Source organism: Podarcis filfolensis (genome assembly GCF_964270895.1).
Source record: "Podarcis filfolensis genome assembly, chromosome: 13".
NCBI lineage: Eukaryota > Metazoa > Chordata > Lepidosauria > Squamata > Lacertidae > Podarcis > Podarcis filfolensis.
This window is the reverse complement of record NC_139615.1, coordinates 19,325,295-19,344,107: the sequence shown is the minus strand read 5'-3', so window position 1 is coordinate 19,344,107 and position 18,813 is coordinate 19,325,295. Positions and strand designations below refer to the sequence as shown.

General features: G+C 47.6%; 1 protein-coding gene and 1 long non-coding RNA gene across 6 annotated transcripts in view; one reads left to right on the top strand and one right to left on the bottom strand.

Annotated features, from left to right (window-relative positions):
- Positions 1-1,164: 1,164 nt before the first annotated feature.
- The window catches only part of LOC310746482 (excitatory amino acid transporter 2-like), a 29,791-nt gene continuing 12,142 nt past the window's right edge, over positions 1,165-18,813 (bottom strand). For all 5 annotated transcript variants that reach the window (XM_083580260.1, XM_083580257.1, XM_083580258.1 and 2 more), the window contains 9 exons: positions 14,099-14,251; positions 11,884-12,134; positions 11,574-11,751; positions 10,459-10,585; positions 8,326-8,559; positions 6,899-7,093; positions 6,152-6,286; positions 5,034-5,247; positions 1,165-2,428 (listed from right to left, as the gene is read on the bottom strand). In XM_083580260.1, coding sequence (XP_083436386.1) covers positions 2,333-2,428; positions 5,034-5,247; positions 6,152-6,286; positions 6,899-7,093; positions 8,326-8,559; positions 10,459-10,585; positions 11,574-11,751; positions 11,884-12,134; positions 14,099-14,251 — 1,583 coding nt within the window. In that variant the 3' untranslated portion in view covers positions 1,165-2,332. The remainder of the gene's footprint in view (positions 2,429-5,033; positions 5,248-6,151; positions 6,287-6,898; positions 7,094-8,325; positions 8,560-10,458; positions 10,586-11,573; positions 11,752-11,883; positions 12,135-14,098; positions 14,252-18,813) is intronic.
- LOC310746563 lies at positions 15,125-18,650 on the top strand. Its single transcript, XR_014540746.1, has 3 exons — positions 15,125-15,396; positions 16,234-16,462; positions 18,382-18,650. It is a non-coding gene; the product is annotated as an uncharacterized lncRNA (long non-coding RNA).

Sequence of the window (18,813 nt, the reverse complement as noted above, 5' to 3'; positions counted from 1 at the left end):
TTTCTGGTTGCTGTAGGGTAGAGGTGGGAACAAGGAGCAAATGTATTCCTTTACCACTGGCACACCTGTCAATGATTCCCCATGATTTTTTTTTTTTACATTTCATCACCCCCAGTTGGGGTTAATGCTGTAAGAGCCAGAAGGTATTGCAAAATAGTGAATGGCAAAGCTGCAGTTATTGGATGGGAAAGGAATTCAGAATTACTCCAGAAACGTTTGGTCGAGTTGGCATTGTTGCATATGCACCAGTTTTTGTACCCTCTTTTTAAGAGAAACGTGCAGGGCGATTTACAGTGTGCTGTCTGAAGAGCAGTTAAGATGGGGGAGGGATTGCTTAACTTTCAGACAGTGGGCAAAACAGTAAAGCACTTGTGGGAACAAAGTGGGACAGATCCTGGCCAAAACCCACTGAGACAACTGCTCTTTCCACAGATTGACCAGCTTGCCTACTACTTTCAGGTACGACCCAACCTTGCCTCTGTTCTGCTCAGTTTCATAATGGGTTAATTAAGGTGTATACACACCTTGGGAGCTGAGCTGAGAACATGGAAACAGAGTTCAGCTCTTCTGCAAGTTAATTAGGATAACTTTGTCAAATCTGAGCTTCTGAATAGCTCAGATCTCTCCAAGGCCTTGCAAGAGCTGCTTGCCCAACCTTAGGTCTCAGTTACATAGCTGTTTGGGATTAGGAAAGCTCTTTAGTTAAAAAATCAGCAAACTAGCAGAAGATTCCTAGACAAAAATTTAACCAGTGCAGAGAATAAAGCAACAGATTGTCAATAGATCTTTTGGCTTTGGGTGTTGTTTTTAACAGAGGCAGGAAGGTTATATAGAGCTCTCACGGTCAATGAAGGAGGAAAGCTCTCACGGTCAATGATTGTGAGGCAATGGAGGCCTGAAAAATACCTGAAGAAACTAGAAGAGGATAAGATTTCCTCATTTACGAGGGCAGTTTTGGCAGTGACAGAAGTTGCCCAAAGCATGTATGAAGTGTTATTTGCTGGAAGTTTTCCAGAGAAGGAGACAGGCATTTGGTATTTATGTGAATTTTACCCTGTTGTGGGACAGGGTGGAACTGATCCAGTGGGGCTATTCCACTCTAGGGTGCTAAATGTCTATGGCGCTCTGTGAGAGGGAGGGTGGATATGCATGAAGATAATAATAGTAATAATACTTAGTATTTATATAGTATTTTTCCCCAAAGTGCTCAAAGCGCTTCACTTACATTCTCTGCATAAAGCTCACAATACGATCCTGCAAAATTGGCCCAGAATTATTATTTCCATTTTACAGATGGGAGAGGGGAAAGAACAAGGCTTGCCTCGGTTCATGGCAGAGCCCAGAAGCTCCAAATCACACGCTCAGTCTCTGAAGATGAATGAATAGATAGATGTGCATTAAGGGAATTGGGGTGCAATCCTCAGTGGCAGAGCACATGCTTTGAGTGTAGAAGGTGGAAAGCTCTGTCCCTGACCTCTCTAGTTAACATGAACAGGTAGGAAGTGATAGGAAAGACCTTTCTCGACTGGAGACTCTAGAGAGCTGCTGCCAGTCAGAACAGGCTAGATGGGGCTAGATGGGCAAAACAGTCTGACCTGGTATAAGGCAGATTTCTATATCCTACAAGAATCTCAAGGGTGGAATGTGGCTGTGTAAGAAAAATAGATCCCCACTTCCCACCCCCAAGCAATCTACAAAAGGTATGTGCAAAAAATTTACAAGTCTATGTATATGTGTACACACACACGTACAAGACAATGCGTAGATACAGCAGCTGTGTCTCTCTGTGTGTGGCTGTTTAAGTTATCCAGGTATCTCTCATTCACAGCTGAGGTTGCTGCAGAAAGCGGGTTCAGGTAGGAACTGTGGAACTAGTGCTCCTTGGGACTGGTTGGGTGGAAGGCAGGGAGCCCAACAGTAGGTGGCGCCATAGAGCCAATGGCGGGCGGAGCCAACTAATTCTAGTTTTGTCCCTGTCTCCCGTCCTTCTCCTGCTGAGTTATACAAAGGGCAACAGTGAGAAGAAAGAGGAGGAAACGGACAGGCAGTGGCTCCTCCTGGACTGGTTGTTAAGCAGGAAGACAGGTGTTGGGGTAGGGGCAGGCTGAAGGCAGAATGAGGTGGGTGGGGCAGTTGACCCACGCACCTGAATGGACCAGCCTTCCATTGGGTACAATATTCATAAAGATAATAATCAAATCAGTTTGGGGGGCCCTGCCATTCCTCCCGCCCCAATCTGTGTTGCTGATGCTGGCAGCATCTACCAGTGTGTGTGTGTGTGTGTGTGTGTGTGTGTGTGTGTGTGTGTGTTAAGTGAGTGGGGAAAAGGTGCTTATTCTTCTTCCTTTTTCTTCTCTTCCTCCTCTTCATCAGGCTCCTCCTCATCCTTCTCACTATACTGCGACGCCGCATCCATTTTTTCTGGAAGCTGGAAGCAGAAAAAACGGGGGGAGGGGGTTGGATTATTATTTATTATCTGGGCATGTGTGAGTGTGTTTGTTTGGTGTCTAGACTTCTGTGCTGAAATCTCTCTAAATCCCTTTGATCAGCAAACAAGGATTCCGGGGGCTTTTCCTTCGCAGAAGCTCCTGTGCTATTAACATCGGCATGGCAGGGAGCACAGCAATGCAACACAAGCACAATAATGCGGGGAAGAACAAAATACCTGTTGAATTCTCTCCCCTGAACTGGCTTGGACCTCTTAAAATAAGCAGGAGTCTCTGCCAAGCAGCGAGCAAATTCAGATCCTGCCCTCGATATGGCAAATCAGGGAAAGTTTATCTAATTAGCTAGATTTGCATGCAGCAGGACTTTCACGTTTATACTTTTTTCTGAAAAGGTGCTGGACATAAGCCCATTTTGGAACGGAAAGGATTTCCACTGCACATAGCTGTCAACTTTCCCCCATTTTTAAGGGAAATTCCCTTATTCCGAATAGGATTCCTTGCAAGAAAAGGGAAAAGTTGACAGCTATGCCATTGTGTGACTTTAGCTTGCAACGCAGAAGTGAATTGACTGTGTTTAACCCAGTGATGAGAGAAATTAACTTTGTACATGCCCAGGGGTTCACCTTACTTCACACACCCTGCAGCTAAATCCAGACAATGTTCCTGATCCCTGGCTCAAATCAAGTCTTGGCTCAGAGTTACAGGGAACAACGGAAAGGTAGGTCAATGGGGCTCAAAGATTATCTTCCTTGTGAATAAAGACTTACAGCAAACATCTTAGTTTAGAGAAAAAGAGGTTGGAGAAGGCAGGAAACGCAGCACACTAAGAGGTTTGGGAGATCACGTACAGCAGGATTGGGGAGCCTGTGGACTTCTGAATGTTGTTGGGTGCCGACTCCCATCAGCAACAACCAACATGATCAGGGAGGATGCGAGTTGGAATGCAACCACGTAGAAAGGGCCACAGAGATACACAGGGATGGAAATAATGAAGAGGAAAAAGTGATTTGCCCCTTCTCAAAAGCAGGTATTCAGGGGCCACCCACTATAATCAAGGCAGTAAGGTAAAGGTAAAGGGACCCCTGACCATTAGGTCCAGTCGTGACCGACTCTGGGGTTACGGCGCTCATCTCGCTTTATTGGCCGAGGCAGCCGGCGTACAGCTTCCAGGTCATGTGGCCAGCATGACTAAACCACTTCTGGCGAACCAGAGCAGCGCACGGAAACGCCGTTTACCTTCCCGTCGGAGCGGTACCTATTTATCTACTTGCACTCTGACGTGCTTTCAAACTGCTAGGTTGGCAGGAGCAGGGACTGAGCAATGGAAGCTCACCCTGTCACAGGGATTTGAACCGCCGACCTTCTGATCGGCAAGTCCTAGGCTCTGTGGTTTAACCCACAGCGCCACCCGGGTCCAATCAAGGCAGTAGGTTGGAGCAAAAGGAAGGACTCCCCCCCCCGCATTCCATGACACAAAACTGAGCACCAATAGGACTCGCTGAGTTTGTTCACTCAGGCGCACTCACTCCTTGAGGATCACAGCATGCGTGAACAAGATGTATTAAGAAAAAATTGAACAAAATTAAAGCTTAGAGCTTTCTGTGCCCCTTTACAAACATATCTCTTTGAAGGCTCTGCTTTTCATTGGAGCTGCTGTCACCATTAAAGAGAGACCTTCCTGCCTCACTTTAGTGAAAGCAAACAGCCCCGTTTCATTTTTCCAGGCATGCAGGGAGTGGGGAGGAAGCTGCTTTTAGCAGACATTTGCTGTGAGAGGGACGTCTCTTGTATGCAGCGGTCCCTGTGGGTGCAGGTTCCTCCTTATCTCCTCAACTGGTGGGAATGGCAGAAAGAATCGTATTGCTACCCCTATGCTGGGGCTTCTCAAAATGCTGAGTGCCGGGCCAGCAATGCCCCTTGCACTGTGGATTTACCCAGAGGCGGGATTCAAAACCAAAGAGGCCAGCACTAAAAAGGCCCTGCTCTGAATCTAGATCTGGCCCTCAGCGCCACAATGGTTCCCTGTTACATACAGACACAGTAGGCATGAGAATAGAAGCCCAATACCATTGTGCCCATGACCATTGTGCCTAAGGGACACGGGTGGCGCTGTGGGTTAAATCACAGAGCCTAGGACTTGCCGATCAGAAGGTTGGTGGTTTGAATCCCCGCGACAGGGTGAGCTCCCGTTGCTCAGTCCCTGCTCCTGCCAACCTAGCAGTTTGAAAGCACATCAAAGTGCAAGTAGATAAATAGGTACTGCTCCGGCGGGAAGGTAAACGGCGTGTCCGTGCGCTGCTCTGGTTCGCCAGAAGTGGCTTAGTCATGCTGGCCACATGACCTGGAAGCTGTACGCCGGCTTCCTCGGCCAATAAAGCGAGATGAGCGCCGCAACCCCAGAGTCGGTCATGACTGGACCTAATGGTCAGGGGTCCTTTTACCCTTTACCTTTACCAGTGTGCCTGAAGGAAGACTATCCTGAGCTGTGTGGGCTCAGCTCTCATGTCCAGATGTTCTTATGTCCCCAGTGACTGTTGGCTTCTCCCAGGCCCACTGAACATTCACTGGGAACGTTCTCCTCCTCACCTCTTCCTCGTCCTGGCTGGGTAAGACGGTGTAGCCAGACCCAATGGAGCCCTCCTGATGATTGGCCAGAGCCTGCAGCTTAAGGGTAGTGGGGTCTATCTCAAGCTCCTCCCCCCTTCCGTCAATGAGCGCCAACTCTTTCTGGGAGAGGAAATGGACGATGCCGGCACCAAAGGAGTCGCCTACCACGTTGATGGAGGTCCTCATGCGGTCCCTGCAAGGAGGAGGGAGGAAAACAGGGAGGAGGCGGTTAGAGCAGGCTTCCTCAACCTCGGCCCCCCAGATGTTTTTGGCCTACAACTCCCATGATCCCTAGCTAGCAGGACCACTGGTCAGGGATGATGGGAATTGTAGTCTCAAAACATCTGGAGGGCCGAGGTTGAGGTAGCCTGGGTTAGAGTGACATGATCAAGGCCTACCATTGCCTTCGCTTCCCATCCTGCCATTGTCCTTGCTTCCCACCTATCTGCTTGCATGTGTGGTCATTACGTTTTGCCATCGCTGGAGCTCTCTGTCCTTTGGACAGCCTTCCAGGAAGAGAAGACCTCTCTTGAAGGAGCTGCTTCGCAGAAAAGCCCACATCATATTGCCTCGCACTTCCTTGGGCCAGGCCTGTGCAAGTTAATGGGACTTTGGCAGAAATAGGCAAGGACTGGAAATGAAGCAGTATGACCACCCTGCAACTTTTGCAGGCGTGAACGGTACTGAAAGCGGGATTGTGTGTGACCGCCTCTATAGGTATAAATTAACATATGCAAATTCCACACATTTTTCTAAAAATAAATAAACAAATTAATGCCTGAGGAGATAAAAAGGCAATGGATGAGGTTCTTCCCCTTCCCATTTTATTTGCACAACAACCTTGGAAGGTATGTTAGGCTAAGAGGCTGTGAGTGGTTCAAGGTCGCCAAATGAGAGCTCACAGCTGAGTGGGGATTATGAACCCCGGTCACCCAGGGTCCTAGTCCAACACACTAACCGCTATACTGCACAGTCTCTCAGACGTATTGTGGGTTGTTGTTTTTTGAATGACCCTGAAGGGGGACATTGATGTCGTGGTTTGACCACACTCCACTGCTGCTTTCCCAGACCAAACCCCTGCCCTTGACGTCACTCACAGCAGCCAGTCCACAGCAATGAGGAGGCTGATGTCCTGGGTCGGGAGTCCCACGGCTGTCAGGATTAAAAGCATGGTGACCAGCCCCGCACTGGGTATACTGGCTGCCCCTACACTAGCCAATGTGGCTGTTAGGCTGTGGGAACAGAAAGGGAGAGAAATGAGATGTTCGTTCACATTTATAGGCCGCAGAGCATCAAAATTTAAAACAAGTAAACAAAACCATTATTAAAATAAGCAACCTAATTGTGGAAGGCAGCTGTAGCTCAGGGCCAGAGCACCTGCTTGGCATGCAGAAGGTCCCAGGTTCGATCCTCTGCATCCACAGGTAGGGCTGGGAGAGACCCTGGTCTGAAAGAGGGCTAAATGGACCAGTGGTCTGACATGGTAAGAACATTTGGCGATGTTTTTGCCCACCGAAACTGTGGAAAAAGTCTTGGACAAATACTTTGGTACAGTGCTAGCTTTAACGGCTCAAGTACGAAAGCCCCGTAGCAAAGAAGCTATACAAATCTTTGCTGGAGGGAATTCCACAACCCCGGTGCCACAACCAAAAAGGCCCTGAACTCTGCCACTACTACTTTTCTGAAGGCTGCAAACAAGGACTCTGCCGAACCGCTTAATAAGTGGGCAACTTTGTATGTGAAATGGGATCGACTCTCCCGCCCTCCCACCCTCGGGGTCTGACCTGGGCACCAGCCAGCTCATGAGGGGAAAAAAACAAACCAGGCCTACCGAGTCACCTCACCTGACTGTTGCGATCTGTCCGCCATCTAAGTGTATGCTGTTCATCTGTGCAATGAAGATGGCTGCCACAGCCTCGTAGAGAGCGGTGCCGTCCATGTTTATGGTGGCCCCAATGGGCAACACAAAGCGGGTCACCCGCTTGTCGATTTTCAAGTTCTCCTCAAGGCAGCGGAAAGTGACAGGCAGCGTCCCGGCGCTGGCATGCACAGGAGGCGGCAGGGGTAGCAGGGATGTAGGGAAAAGTGATTTTAAAAGCTGCATGTCCATACGTAATTTCTCCAAAACTCCCCTTCTTCCTCATGCACCCGTATCTGGACGCATTGTTTGTACACCCTGTAGCCGACAATCCTAAAGGCCCAATCCATACTTAATTTGAGTAACATGGCTGCTGCTGAGGTTGGCTGCTCCTCTCTCTCCAAAGAGAGGAATTCGATCCTGAGGAATTCCTCCCTGAACGCTGCCTGGCAAGGAGAAGAGAAGCGGGGGAGGCCAGCAACCCACCCGCCCATCACTACCTGCTGACCTTGAGGCCCGTATTTTGTTAAATTGGAAATGCTAACTTACGTTCTTGTAATTCTGCTCGTTTAGCGTATGACAGAATTTCTTAGTTGTCTATTGGTCCTGTTTATATGTCTTTCTGAAATCTTTGTATACTATTTTTCTCTGTTCATTTGCATTTGTTCCCTTGCTCTGGGACTGAAAACATTCCATGAGGAATAATAATAATAATAATAATAATAATAATAATAATAATAATAATTTTATTATGTATACCTTGCCCATCTGGCTGGGTTTCCCCAGCCACTCTGGGCAGCACCCAACAGAATATTAAAAACACGATAAAACATCAAACACTAAAAACTTCCCTAAACTTCCCTATAAGGCTGTAAATAAATAAATAACAAACAATTACAGTCATACCTGGGGTTGAATACGCTTCGAGTTGAGCGCATTCGAGTTGCGCTCCGCAGCAACCCGGAAGTAACGGAGCACGTTACTTCCGGGTTTCACCGCTTGTGCATGCGCAGCCGCTCAAAATGACGACATCCGCATGTACAGAAGCTGTGAAAAGCTACGCGTGCGTGCGCAGACATGCCGTCGCTAGTTACGTTTGCTTCTAGATGCGAACAGGGCTCTGGAACGGATCCCATTCATATCTAGAGGTACCACTGTATACACACACAACCCTGAACATGTTCCATAAACCACCTGCCAACACACACCCAAGTTCATAAATTAACAGTATGCTTAACTGGTAAGTATTTTATATATATAAAAAATACTATTTTATGTAAACCACATAGAGGTTTTGTTTTTTTAAAAAATAATAATTATGTGGTCTATAATTTTTCCCAAGTGAGCAGATAAATGAAATGTCCATCAGCACATCAACAGCTGAAAAGGAAGCCACGCGAGAGCTGCCTGTACCTGGAGGCTGTGCCAAGAGCCGTAATCCAGGCCTGGAAGATGCCAGCATAGAAAAGGAAGGGGTTCTGGCGCGTGATGACGAAGAAGATGAGGGGCAGCACCATAGCACCGTGGATGACCAGCCCCACAATGACCGTCACCATGTACATGCCCAGCTGCCGGGCCACCATCTCCAGGTCTTTGATACCGGCAATCTTGCCGCAGATGAGGGAAGCGATGCCAAACGGAGAGTACCTACATTGAGGAAGGGGACGTTCAGAAGACTGTCAGATGCTATCGCAGCAGCCGAATGAGCAGCACACAGACAGACTACGGAACTCCCTCCCACAGGAAGGGCCATTGTCGTGGACTGGCTAGACACAGAGGAATGGTGGGAGGCACCAGCTAGGAAGCCCCCTGAGGGAAAAAGGCTCAGAGTCAGGGGATTAGTGGTGGGACGATGATGAGTGGTCAAAGGAAGAAGACTGGGCTGAGTCGGAAGCTGAAGAAGCAACAGGGTTTAGTGAGCAGGAAGAGTCTGTGGCAGAGAGCAGTCCAGAATCAGAGCAGGGACAGAAGCAGGAGAGGAGGGAAGCCAAGAGGCAGAGATGAGTCAGGCTGGTGAGGAGGCAGTGAGAGAAGCACCATTGCTCAGGTAAAATCCCATCCAGAGTAGGAAGCCTTGATGGCTAGGCTGGACAGGTGGGGCCACTTCAACCCCTGGGAATCCTTTGTTGCCTCGCATGTTGCTCTAGTCTGCACCCCCCCAGCTCTCACCACATGGGGGAGTTGTACATGGAGATACAGGAGCTCATTTCTACGTCTGGGTGGTGCTCGAATTAATGGGGGGGCAGGAGTCAGAGGGATCCAGGCCTCCCTGTCTTTCATGATGGCCCCATTAGTGGAAGGGCACGGGGGGGGGAGAGGGAATCAGTGGTTAGTTTAAGTGTGTTTCGAAAAGGGTCCCCTAATCCCCCCCATTATTTGATCACTGCCTTTACAGTGTTTCTCAACCTGTGGGTCCCCAGATGTTGTTGGACTACAACTCCCATCATCCCTGGCCACTGGTCATGCTGGCTAGGAATGATGGGAGTTGTAGTCCAACAACATCTGGGGACCCACAGGTTGAGAAACACTGCTTTAGAAGCTTCCAACACCTGCTTTAAAGACAAGCACTTTCTGGGTGCCTGGCACAGCCTACTCAACTTCTATGTTTGGAAATAAGCAGGTACAAGTGTGACCTGCAACTCAACACTTCTTTGTGGAGGTCTCCTCCTTTAGGGTTCCAGCCAGCCATGCCCTTTGCAGGGCACTCCATTCCAGACTAATCCATCTCCTGCCCCCTGGCTGGTTTCCCTCAAGGCAATCAGATGCTGCTCAGTGTTCTGTTCCCAATGGGCACACTCACTTTTTATTTTAGGAGTCTCCACCCAAGCTTTTTTTAAATCTGCTATTAGCTCCCTCTTAACTATACGGACCGTATAGTTAAAGCTATGGTTTTCCCAGTAGTGATGTATGGAACTGAGATCTGGACCATAAAGAAGGCTGATCATCTAAGAATTGATGCTTTTGAATTATGTTGCGGGAGGAGACTCTTGAGAGTCCCATGGACTGCAAGAAGATCAAACCTCTCCATTCTTAAGGAGATCAGCCCTGAGTGCTCACTGGAAGGACAGATCATGAAGCTGAGGCTCCAATACTTTGGCCACCTCATGAGAAGAGAAGACTCCCTGGAAAAGACCCTGATGCTGGGAAAGATGGAGGGCACAAGAAGAAGGGGACGACAGAGGACAAGATGGTTGGACAGTGTTCTTGAAGCTACAAACATGAGTCTGACCAAACTGCGGGAGGCAGTGGAAGACAGGAGTGCCTGGCGTGCTCTGGTTCATGGGGTCACGAAGAGTCGGACATGACTAAACAACTAAACAACAACATTACCTCCCTCTTACACTTAAATAATGCCATTTTGGCTACGTAAGGCTCAGCATTCAAATAATGATTTTGCTGTTGCTATCTCCGATGGCAAAAAACAACAGCAATAAACCCACAGGACTGTAGTTCTTGCTTCCATACTTACAAGGAAACTGGCACTGGTTTTTTTTTTTAAAAGAAATTAATCTCTAGGCTGCATATCTGTACGTGAGTCTCTCTTACCACATGATCATAGAGACCAGCTTCATGATGATCTCGTTGAGGATGTTGAAGAAGTCGGCCATGGGCTTAGCCTGCTCGCCCATCTTCCCCATGCAAATGCCAAAGGCAATGAAGAAGCCAATCAAACCTGCAAGGGAGGGGTTGAGGAGAGAAAAGGGGAGTCAGAGAGAAGGAGGGATCTCTCACTAACCCTGTGCTCTGTCTCCCCAATACAGGACGCTGAATGAACAGTTAAAGAAACACAAACCCACCTACCTCTCATCTCTTACCTGCACACCAGATGCAGGTAGCAGGAGGAGAGGTGTGCTTAATTTATGTTTATTATTCAAAATGCTAAATTTCAAAATTCAAATTTGAAATATTGAAATAACATTGAGTTTGAAAAAACATGTAAAACATGTAAAAACGAGTCTTAGCCAATGCCTTTTGAAGGCCAAAAAAAGGATTAAGTATTAATGTGCCAAATGCAGTTTCTTCTCTGCTTTTCTACCCCTCCCCTATTTTATTTATTTGTTTTTGAATTAATGTACTGCCCAATTAACAGTGGGGTTTTTTGGGGGGAGGGGGCACAGCTTTAAAAACCACACAATTAAAACGCAAATAGCTAAGGCCTTGTCTACACGTGGAGAGGAAGGTGTCTGAATTCCCAGGTGGTAGACTGGGCAGTACCATTTCAGACAGCAGAGGGGAGATCACAGTTGCGAATGCTCCCATATTATAAAGAAACAACCTAAAGCAGAAAGCACTCACAGCAAAGAGAAGGTTGAGACCAAACCTTTCCTGCTGATGTCCTGGGTCCACCCCCTCTCCTCTTGTTTGTGTGGTTTTGGCAGGGAGTTTTCCCAAAGGGAATAAAATGCCATCCTCTACCTGCAGCCTGCAGTGGTACAGTCCTTAATTCCCACCATCTCAGGCTTCTACCACTTCATTCTGATGTATGAATAGCATTCATGACGGAGGAGATTCTAAAAGCATGCATATATAGTTTAAAAATTTAAAAATGATTCCATGTGGTATGGCTGTGACTGCGTGAGTTGTTTGTCTACAGCACCCTCCATATTGCTCCTGGCCTCTCCGCCGAGCTCGTCCAGTTTTGCTCTTGACCAAAGGCTCACCCAAAACGTTCATTCCAGCCTTGAACTCCAGCTGCTTCTGGGTCACAGTGCTGGGACCCACGTTGACCTCCGTGATGGTGGTGTTGAGCACTGACCCACTGGCATGGACTATCTGACTCACGTTTTCCTTACGGACCACAACCGGGGGCACAGGGATCTTCGTCGAGACGGTTTGGATCTGTGTGAGAAAGAGGTGGCATGGTAGGTGGAGAGGGCGGTTTGGAAGCAACCAAACACTGCCAAACCACTGTCCCATCCCCTGCTGGCCTTTGCCTCCCTGATCCATACATGGATTTGCTACATGCGTTACCTGCTGGAAACAGGCTTGGACCAGGTTTTCGGGGAACAGGTTCCTGATCAAGTCCAGAAAAGCGTCCAAACTGGAGACTTCCTCGTTCCTAGTCGTCACCGTGGGGGATTTCTTGAGTTTTGGGTTGCCGGGGTGGATAGACAAGACCAGAATGACGCCCAATATGGCCGCCACCACAGTGGTGGACATGTAATAAACCATGGCGCGAGTGCCCATGCGCCCACTGGATTTGGCATCGAGGCCGGCCAGACCTGCCCACAAAACACATCAAAAGAGGTTACGAGGTCAAGGAACGGAGAGAGGCCACCCTGCCTAAATCTATCCTCCACGGAAGTTCGTAAGAGGTGGACAGACCAAACAGGAAGTCACAAAGAAAATAATAGTTGAAAGGAGAGGAGGCAGTTGCAGAATGGTATCTCAGGGAGTGGGAGCAGCTTCCTCCAGTGACTCATGATGAACCACACACTGGGATAGCTAAAGGTAAAGGACCCCTGATGGTTAAGTCCAGTCAAATTCGATTATGGGGTATGGTGCTCATCTCCGCTTTCAGGCCAAAGGAGCCAGTGTTTGTCCACAGACAGCTTTCCAGGTCATGTGGCCAGCATGACTAAACTGCTTCTGGTGCATGGAACACCGTGATGAGTGCCAGAGCACATGGAAGTGCCGTTTGCACTGAGACAATGAGCATACAATACAATAACATATCTGCATCTGATGTAGAACAAATTGGGGATTCTAACACAAAACTCTAAGATTGGCAAAGAGAGGTGTACAAAGACCTGGTCATGGGGAGAGCCAGCGTGGTGGTTGCAATGTCAGATTAGGACCTGGGAGACAAGGGTTTGAATCCCCACTTGGCCATGAAGCTCACTGAGACACCTTGGGCCAGTCACTGCCTGACACCTTAACCTAGCCTCACATGTAGAGCCCCTTCACACACCAGTCAAATGCGCAGATCAGGTGGCATGTTCACTGCATGTGTTGATAGTGATAGGGGGCTGGTCTCCCACAACTAGGGATGGGGGAGGAGTTTAATTCAGTTCACATTTTAAAGATGTATATTTATGAAATAATATGCGAATCAAAACACAGCTGTCCTACAAAATTCACACTTGTTCAGATTTAGCAATGTGGTTCTCCAACCAGTGCCTACAAAAAATCATATACAGGGCAGAGTGTGTGTATAAAAATGAACATATTAGTGATGATGGTGCAGTCAGGCATAACTATGCATGAATGCTATTTAGTGCACAATGGGGTTGAGACTAGAGAGTTCTGTTCCTAGACTCAGCTAAGCCATGCCCCCTCACCTCCATGAGGGAGGAAGTGAAGCAGCTTCTCTTCCTCTCACTCTTTCCATGCCATTTAACTGACCAAGGATGATGTGTCTAAGCAAACTGCAAGCTTAGAACACATATTTTAAGCTTTCTGTATTTTCTACCCAAGAGTATTTTGCCTGTGTTCACCTTGCTGCTACTTGGATAAATGCATGAATCTGACCTTTGGAGCATTTTGTAAGTAAAACATTTAAAACTTACTTAACAGTGTGTGCTCTGATCATTGCAAGAGGAGTAGAAAATGGGTGAAGTGCTGTATGCAACTAAACAGGACAAAAGGGTCTAACAACCTATATTCCTAATGCTATACTGCTGCTTGACTTTTGTGAGCTTAAACTCTGCTCCTGGGGACTCTCGCCTGATGGAGAGTGACTTTATCCCTGTGTTTTGAATCTGGGCACCCAGCTGATTCTTTTGTTATTTAAGTCACGCAGGGACTGATATTTTCCTCCCACAAATATAACACACAAAAATGCATTAAATTAGGGGGAATTGCTTGCAAAAATATGTTTGCTAGTCAAAACTGCTTATAAAAATGTACTTATTAGGATAAATTTGCTCTAAATTTCTGATGATTTTTCATTATTGCAGAAGTGTGGAGAACTGAATTTAAGACTGGAAAAAGGAGAAATTGAGAGAAATGAGATTGACCGATCCTTCCAACCTTCTCCACAACCCTCTCTTACATTCTTTCAAGGCATGGGGGGCTCTTATGAACTCACCTTGGATGTCATTTCCCCCACAGTTTCACAATTTGTTCCTCGTTCTTTTCAGCGAAAACCCAATCTCTTGGAAGGCTAAGCAAGCTATACAGAGGCTAGCGCCCCACTCCTGAGGTTTGGGATCTGGAGCCATTTCTCCCCCATTCCCCCCCTCACCTGAAATGAGACTGGATATCACAAGAGGCAAGATCAGCATTTTCAACATGCGCATAAGGATGTCCCCAGGAAAAGAAATCAGCATGATCAGGTCGCTGTCGAGAGGTGGGAGCAACCTCAGGAGACTTCCAAACAGAGATCCCAAAATCACTCCTGAAATGAAGAGAAAAAAGACAAGGTCCCAGAATACTTCAGAAGTAGCTGTCACCAGGTTGGGAGGAGGACTAGGCTCTTTATCGACAGGGTGTCCCTCATCAGTAGTAGCACCAGGGTTGGGCTTTGGGGTAGATGTTCAAGGTCCCGTGCAGCCTAATGAGAAGGAGGGTCCCCGCAAATGTAGCAGGACAGAGAAGTAAATAAAGTAATTCCTGTGACCATAAAATAATTCACTTTAATAATAATAATAATAATAATAATAATAATAATAATAATAATAATAATTTATTATTTATACCCCGCCCATCTGGCTGGGCCTCCCCAGTCACTCTGGGGGGCTTCCAACAGAATATTAAAATACAATAGTCTATTAAACATTAAAAGCTTCCCTAAACAGGGCTGTCTTCAGATGTCTTCTAAAAGTCTGGTACATCTGGTGGGAAGGTGTTCCACTGGGCGGGCGCCACCACTGAGAAGGCCCTCTGGCTGGTTCCCTGTAACTTGGCTTCTCGAAGTGAGGGAACCGCCAGAAGGCCCTCGGCACTGGACCTTAGTGTGTGGGCAGAACGATGGAGGTGGAGACGCTCCTTCAGGTATACTGGACTGAGGCCGTTTAGGGTTTTAAAGGTCAGCACCAACACTTTGAATTGTGCTCGGAAACGAACTGGGAGCCAGTGTAAGTCTTTCATTTACCACATACCCCATTTACCACATGTCCGCTCACCCCCTTGGTGCGGCGGCATTGAGGGATGGCAGAGGCGTCATTGGGGCCCCAACGTGGGAACTGGAAATGCCGTGACCTTCCTGATAGGTGGGGTGTGTGTGTGTGTGTGTGTGTGTGTGTGTGTGTGTGTGTGGCAGAAGCCCCGCCCCCCAATCTATCGTGAACTGGATCCTAGCTTGCATCCTGATTTGGCAAGAGGGGATACAGGCTGGGACTTGGGCTGTGCCAGGGGGTGGAGCCAATGGAGTGGGGAGGCTACTCTCAGATCCGCCCCTTGCCCCGTTTAAGCGGCCTGCACCTGAGGCACTACCTGTTTGTTCCTCCGCCGGGTTTCCCCCCTGCCCACCCACCCTTATTTTGAGCCTATAGTCAATGACTTTGCTGTGGCTATGGTGGTCGCTGTTCTGGATGGGGCCAGGTAGGAATTTGCCCACCAGGCTAACTGGCACTGTCCCGGTGGTTTTGCCTACCTCACAGCAATCGTCACAACTGATTGGGCATTTTGGACGGAGGGGAGGTTGTAGTCCCCGCCTGCCCCTCCAAACACTGGGGTATCCCATTAAAGCAGCCTTTCTCAACCTGTGGGTCCCCAGATGTTGTTGAACTACAACTCCCATCACCCCTAGCTAGCAAGGCCAGAGCTCAGGGATGATGGGAGTTGTAGTCCAACAACATCTGGGGACCCACAGGTTGAGAACCACTGCATTAAAGGGATTTGGGGGGAGTGGCCATGTCCGTGTGCCCAGGGAGGCCAGGGCTGAAGGCACTCCCCCAGATGGTGGTCCCTGTGGGGGTCACCCTATTTGCTGTAAGTCTTAGGAACCCCCTCTGGATTGACCATGCGTCACTTCCAGCGGGCGGGCTGGAAGTGTTTAGATTGCTCCTGGCCCAAGCCAAACCTCTTTCATCTGCATTCAATAAAGTTGTGGCCTGTTTTGACCCAAAACCAGTCTTGTTGGTCTCTTATTTATATGGGTTGGGGTCTAGGGAGCCTGATGCCTGGTCCCACAAGTGAATTATGGCAGGCGCCTACACTTTGGTTACTCCAGAAACCACTGAAGCCATTTTCCTTTTGCCAAGCTTTTCCAGCTGCATGGAAAAGTTTCTGCCTTAAGTTTTCAACCTGCATTATTTTCCAAACCTTGTTTTTAGTTGTCATTTTTTTTGTACCTGCTTTTAAAGCTATTTACAGTTTCTTTTATGCAAACTGCCTTGGAAAGCTAATCATTAACAACAACAACAACAATATCTAAAGATGGACACCCCGATAAATCCATTACGTCAGAGTCTAAGACCACTGTCCCATTAAACACTTACCTGGGAGGAATCATAGAATTGTGGAGTTGGAAGGGACACTGAGGATCATCTAGTCCAACCCCAGGAATATGCAGCTGTCCCATATGGGGACCGAATCTGCAACTTTGGCGTTCTCAGCACCACGCTCTAGCCAACTGAGCTATCCAAGTCCCACCAAATTTAGTGAGGTAATTTCCATCTGTATTAGGGTTTTAACTTTTGTATGTTTAAAAATATAATTGTGATTTGTTTCTTGGTTTTACTGTTTTATCTTTAGCAAACCACTTTGAGGTTGTTTACAATCAAGTGGTGTATGAATTTCATGAAATAAATAATAATAACAATTAGGGCTGAGCGTGCTCAGTGGTCATGGAAAGCTGACTGAGTGTTGGGTGTGTGGGGTGACAACTGGGGGGGGGGGTTAATGGAAATGAGTGCCTGGATTCCTGAGTGGCCACTTGCCACCTGCTAAAATTGGCACATCGAGCTGCCATTAAATGCACAGGACAGAAAGCAGTCCGTTCAGTTTGCAAAACTGTCTGAAACTGGCTCGTGATTGTAGTGCACAGATACCGCCCCCCACGCAAAGCCGAACTGCTGCTCTAGATGCTGTGTGGGTGTGCTAAATTCAAGCATTCAGGGCAGGATCATGATGATACCGATTTCTAAACCATTTGGTGAAAACAGGATCTTTTCATGGGATCTGTTCACAAAGTCAGTGTCCTACTTGGAGTAAAGCCAGGCTGCAGGGGTTCACGCCCCCGAATCCTCGCTGGGAAAAGATCCAGGATAAAAATTGCTGGATACTGCCAGGGCAAAGTCAGGACAGCTGGGAGGGAAGGAAGGGCAATAAACCAACCCTCTCCTGATCCTACTTACTATATCCAGTGCTGCAGAGACCCCCTTATTAAACTTACTGGAGGTCTTTTCATTGTTGTTGTTGCATTGAAACCCATGGGTTCTCTTGTCCAATGAAACGACGTTCAAAACGAACCGTATAAATCAGAGAAACTGGTCCAGAGGTGTAGGTTTTATTTTGAACTACGTCTAGAGGTTTGGCAAGGGTGCATGAAAAATTATTTTAGCCACGGATAGGAGAGGTGAGCGGCAACAGAGAAATCCAAATAGGGAAGGGTATTATGAATGCATAATGCAAAAGCATTTTGTTCTAGACATTGTTTGCATTTCCCACAAACATTTTTCAACAGCGCTGAGAGCTAGGAACTTGCTCAAATGGCAACAGCAACAGAAGCCGAGATTATCAAGGGTCTGCATTTTGAATCATATATCGTACATGGTGTGGTATTATGCACATGCAGGTATCCTGGAAAAAAAATATGAATAAAGGCCAGTGTGTACAATTGCCAGAATCAAGTGATATAAGGCTTCAGCCTCCTGTGTAAAGTCATTTATGAGGTTTGGAGCAGCAAATGTTTTATTGTGTTATCAGTCCAGGGCTGGTCATGAGAAGCAGAGCTGGAAATGAAGAACCCCAGCACAGCTGTCAAGCTCCTTCCTTTGGTTATTGAGATTGCAGACTGCTCTTAACAGCTTCAGAGGGCAAGACTCATGCCTGAGCCCCCTTCATGGGGGAAAAAACCCCTCTCCTTGGACTCCTCTAAATACCACCTCAGTCAGATGACCTAATCTGCGTGTTTCAGTTTCTCCAGTTTCCAATCTTAAATTCGGCTCTCCAGATTTCCACATCAGTTTTTTAATTTCTACTCCCCCGAAAAAAGGTCCTGATGACAATATCAGCATTTTTCTCTTCTAATACACACATTTTTGCAAAAAAACAATTTCCCCTAATATGATCTATTTTTGCACACATTACCTGCACTGCAATATTTGGAGAAGTGTGACAGTAACTCAAAACGAGATCTCCCTCTCTTTCACACATGCACACGGCCAGCCCTGCTGGCATTTTGCTCTGTGGCACAAAGCTCCCTGTTCCCTTTTTCTCAGCGCATGAGATGCTGGTGTCCTCTGGACCCTTTCGCCCTCTCCTTCAAGCTGATTAGGAGCTGTCAGTGGACGCAGGGAGGGTGGGGTGGGGGCCTTGGGTGAAGCTACAGGGATTAGACCCTGTTTAATTTTCTTTCTCCAGGGCAATGACGTAAAAGAAACAATGAGATACTAATGAAATCCTGGCCTTTTACCCTGTGCTATGAGACTGGATGGCTAGATGGAGCGTGTGCGTTTTTTCCTGTTTGAATCTGTACGGCGATTTGAGAGAAAGACAAGTTAACCATACAGATATTGGTCACATGCGATGTATAGTTGAACTGTGGAATCATCCCTTTCCACGAGAGCCAGCAATGGCTACCAACTTCGGGGTGGTTTCGAAAGAGGATTAGTCAAATTTGTGGAGGACCAACCTAGCCGTAAAAGGGACGCGGGTGGCGCTGTGGGTTAAACCACAGAGCCTAGGACTTGCTGATCAGAAGGTCAGTGGTTCGAATCCCCACGACGGGGTGAACTCCCGTTGTTTGGTCCCTGCTCCTGCCCACCTAGCAGTTCGAAAGCACGTCAAAGTGCA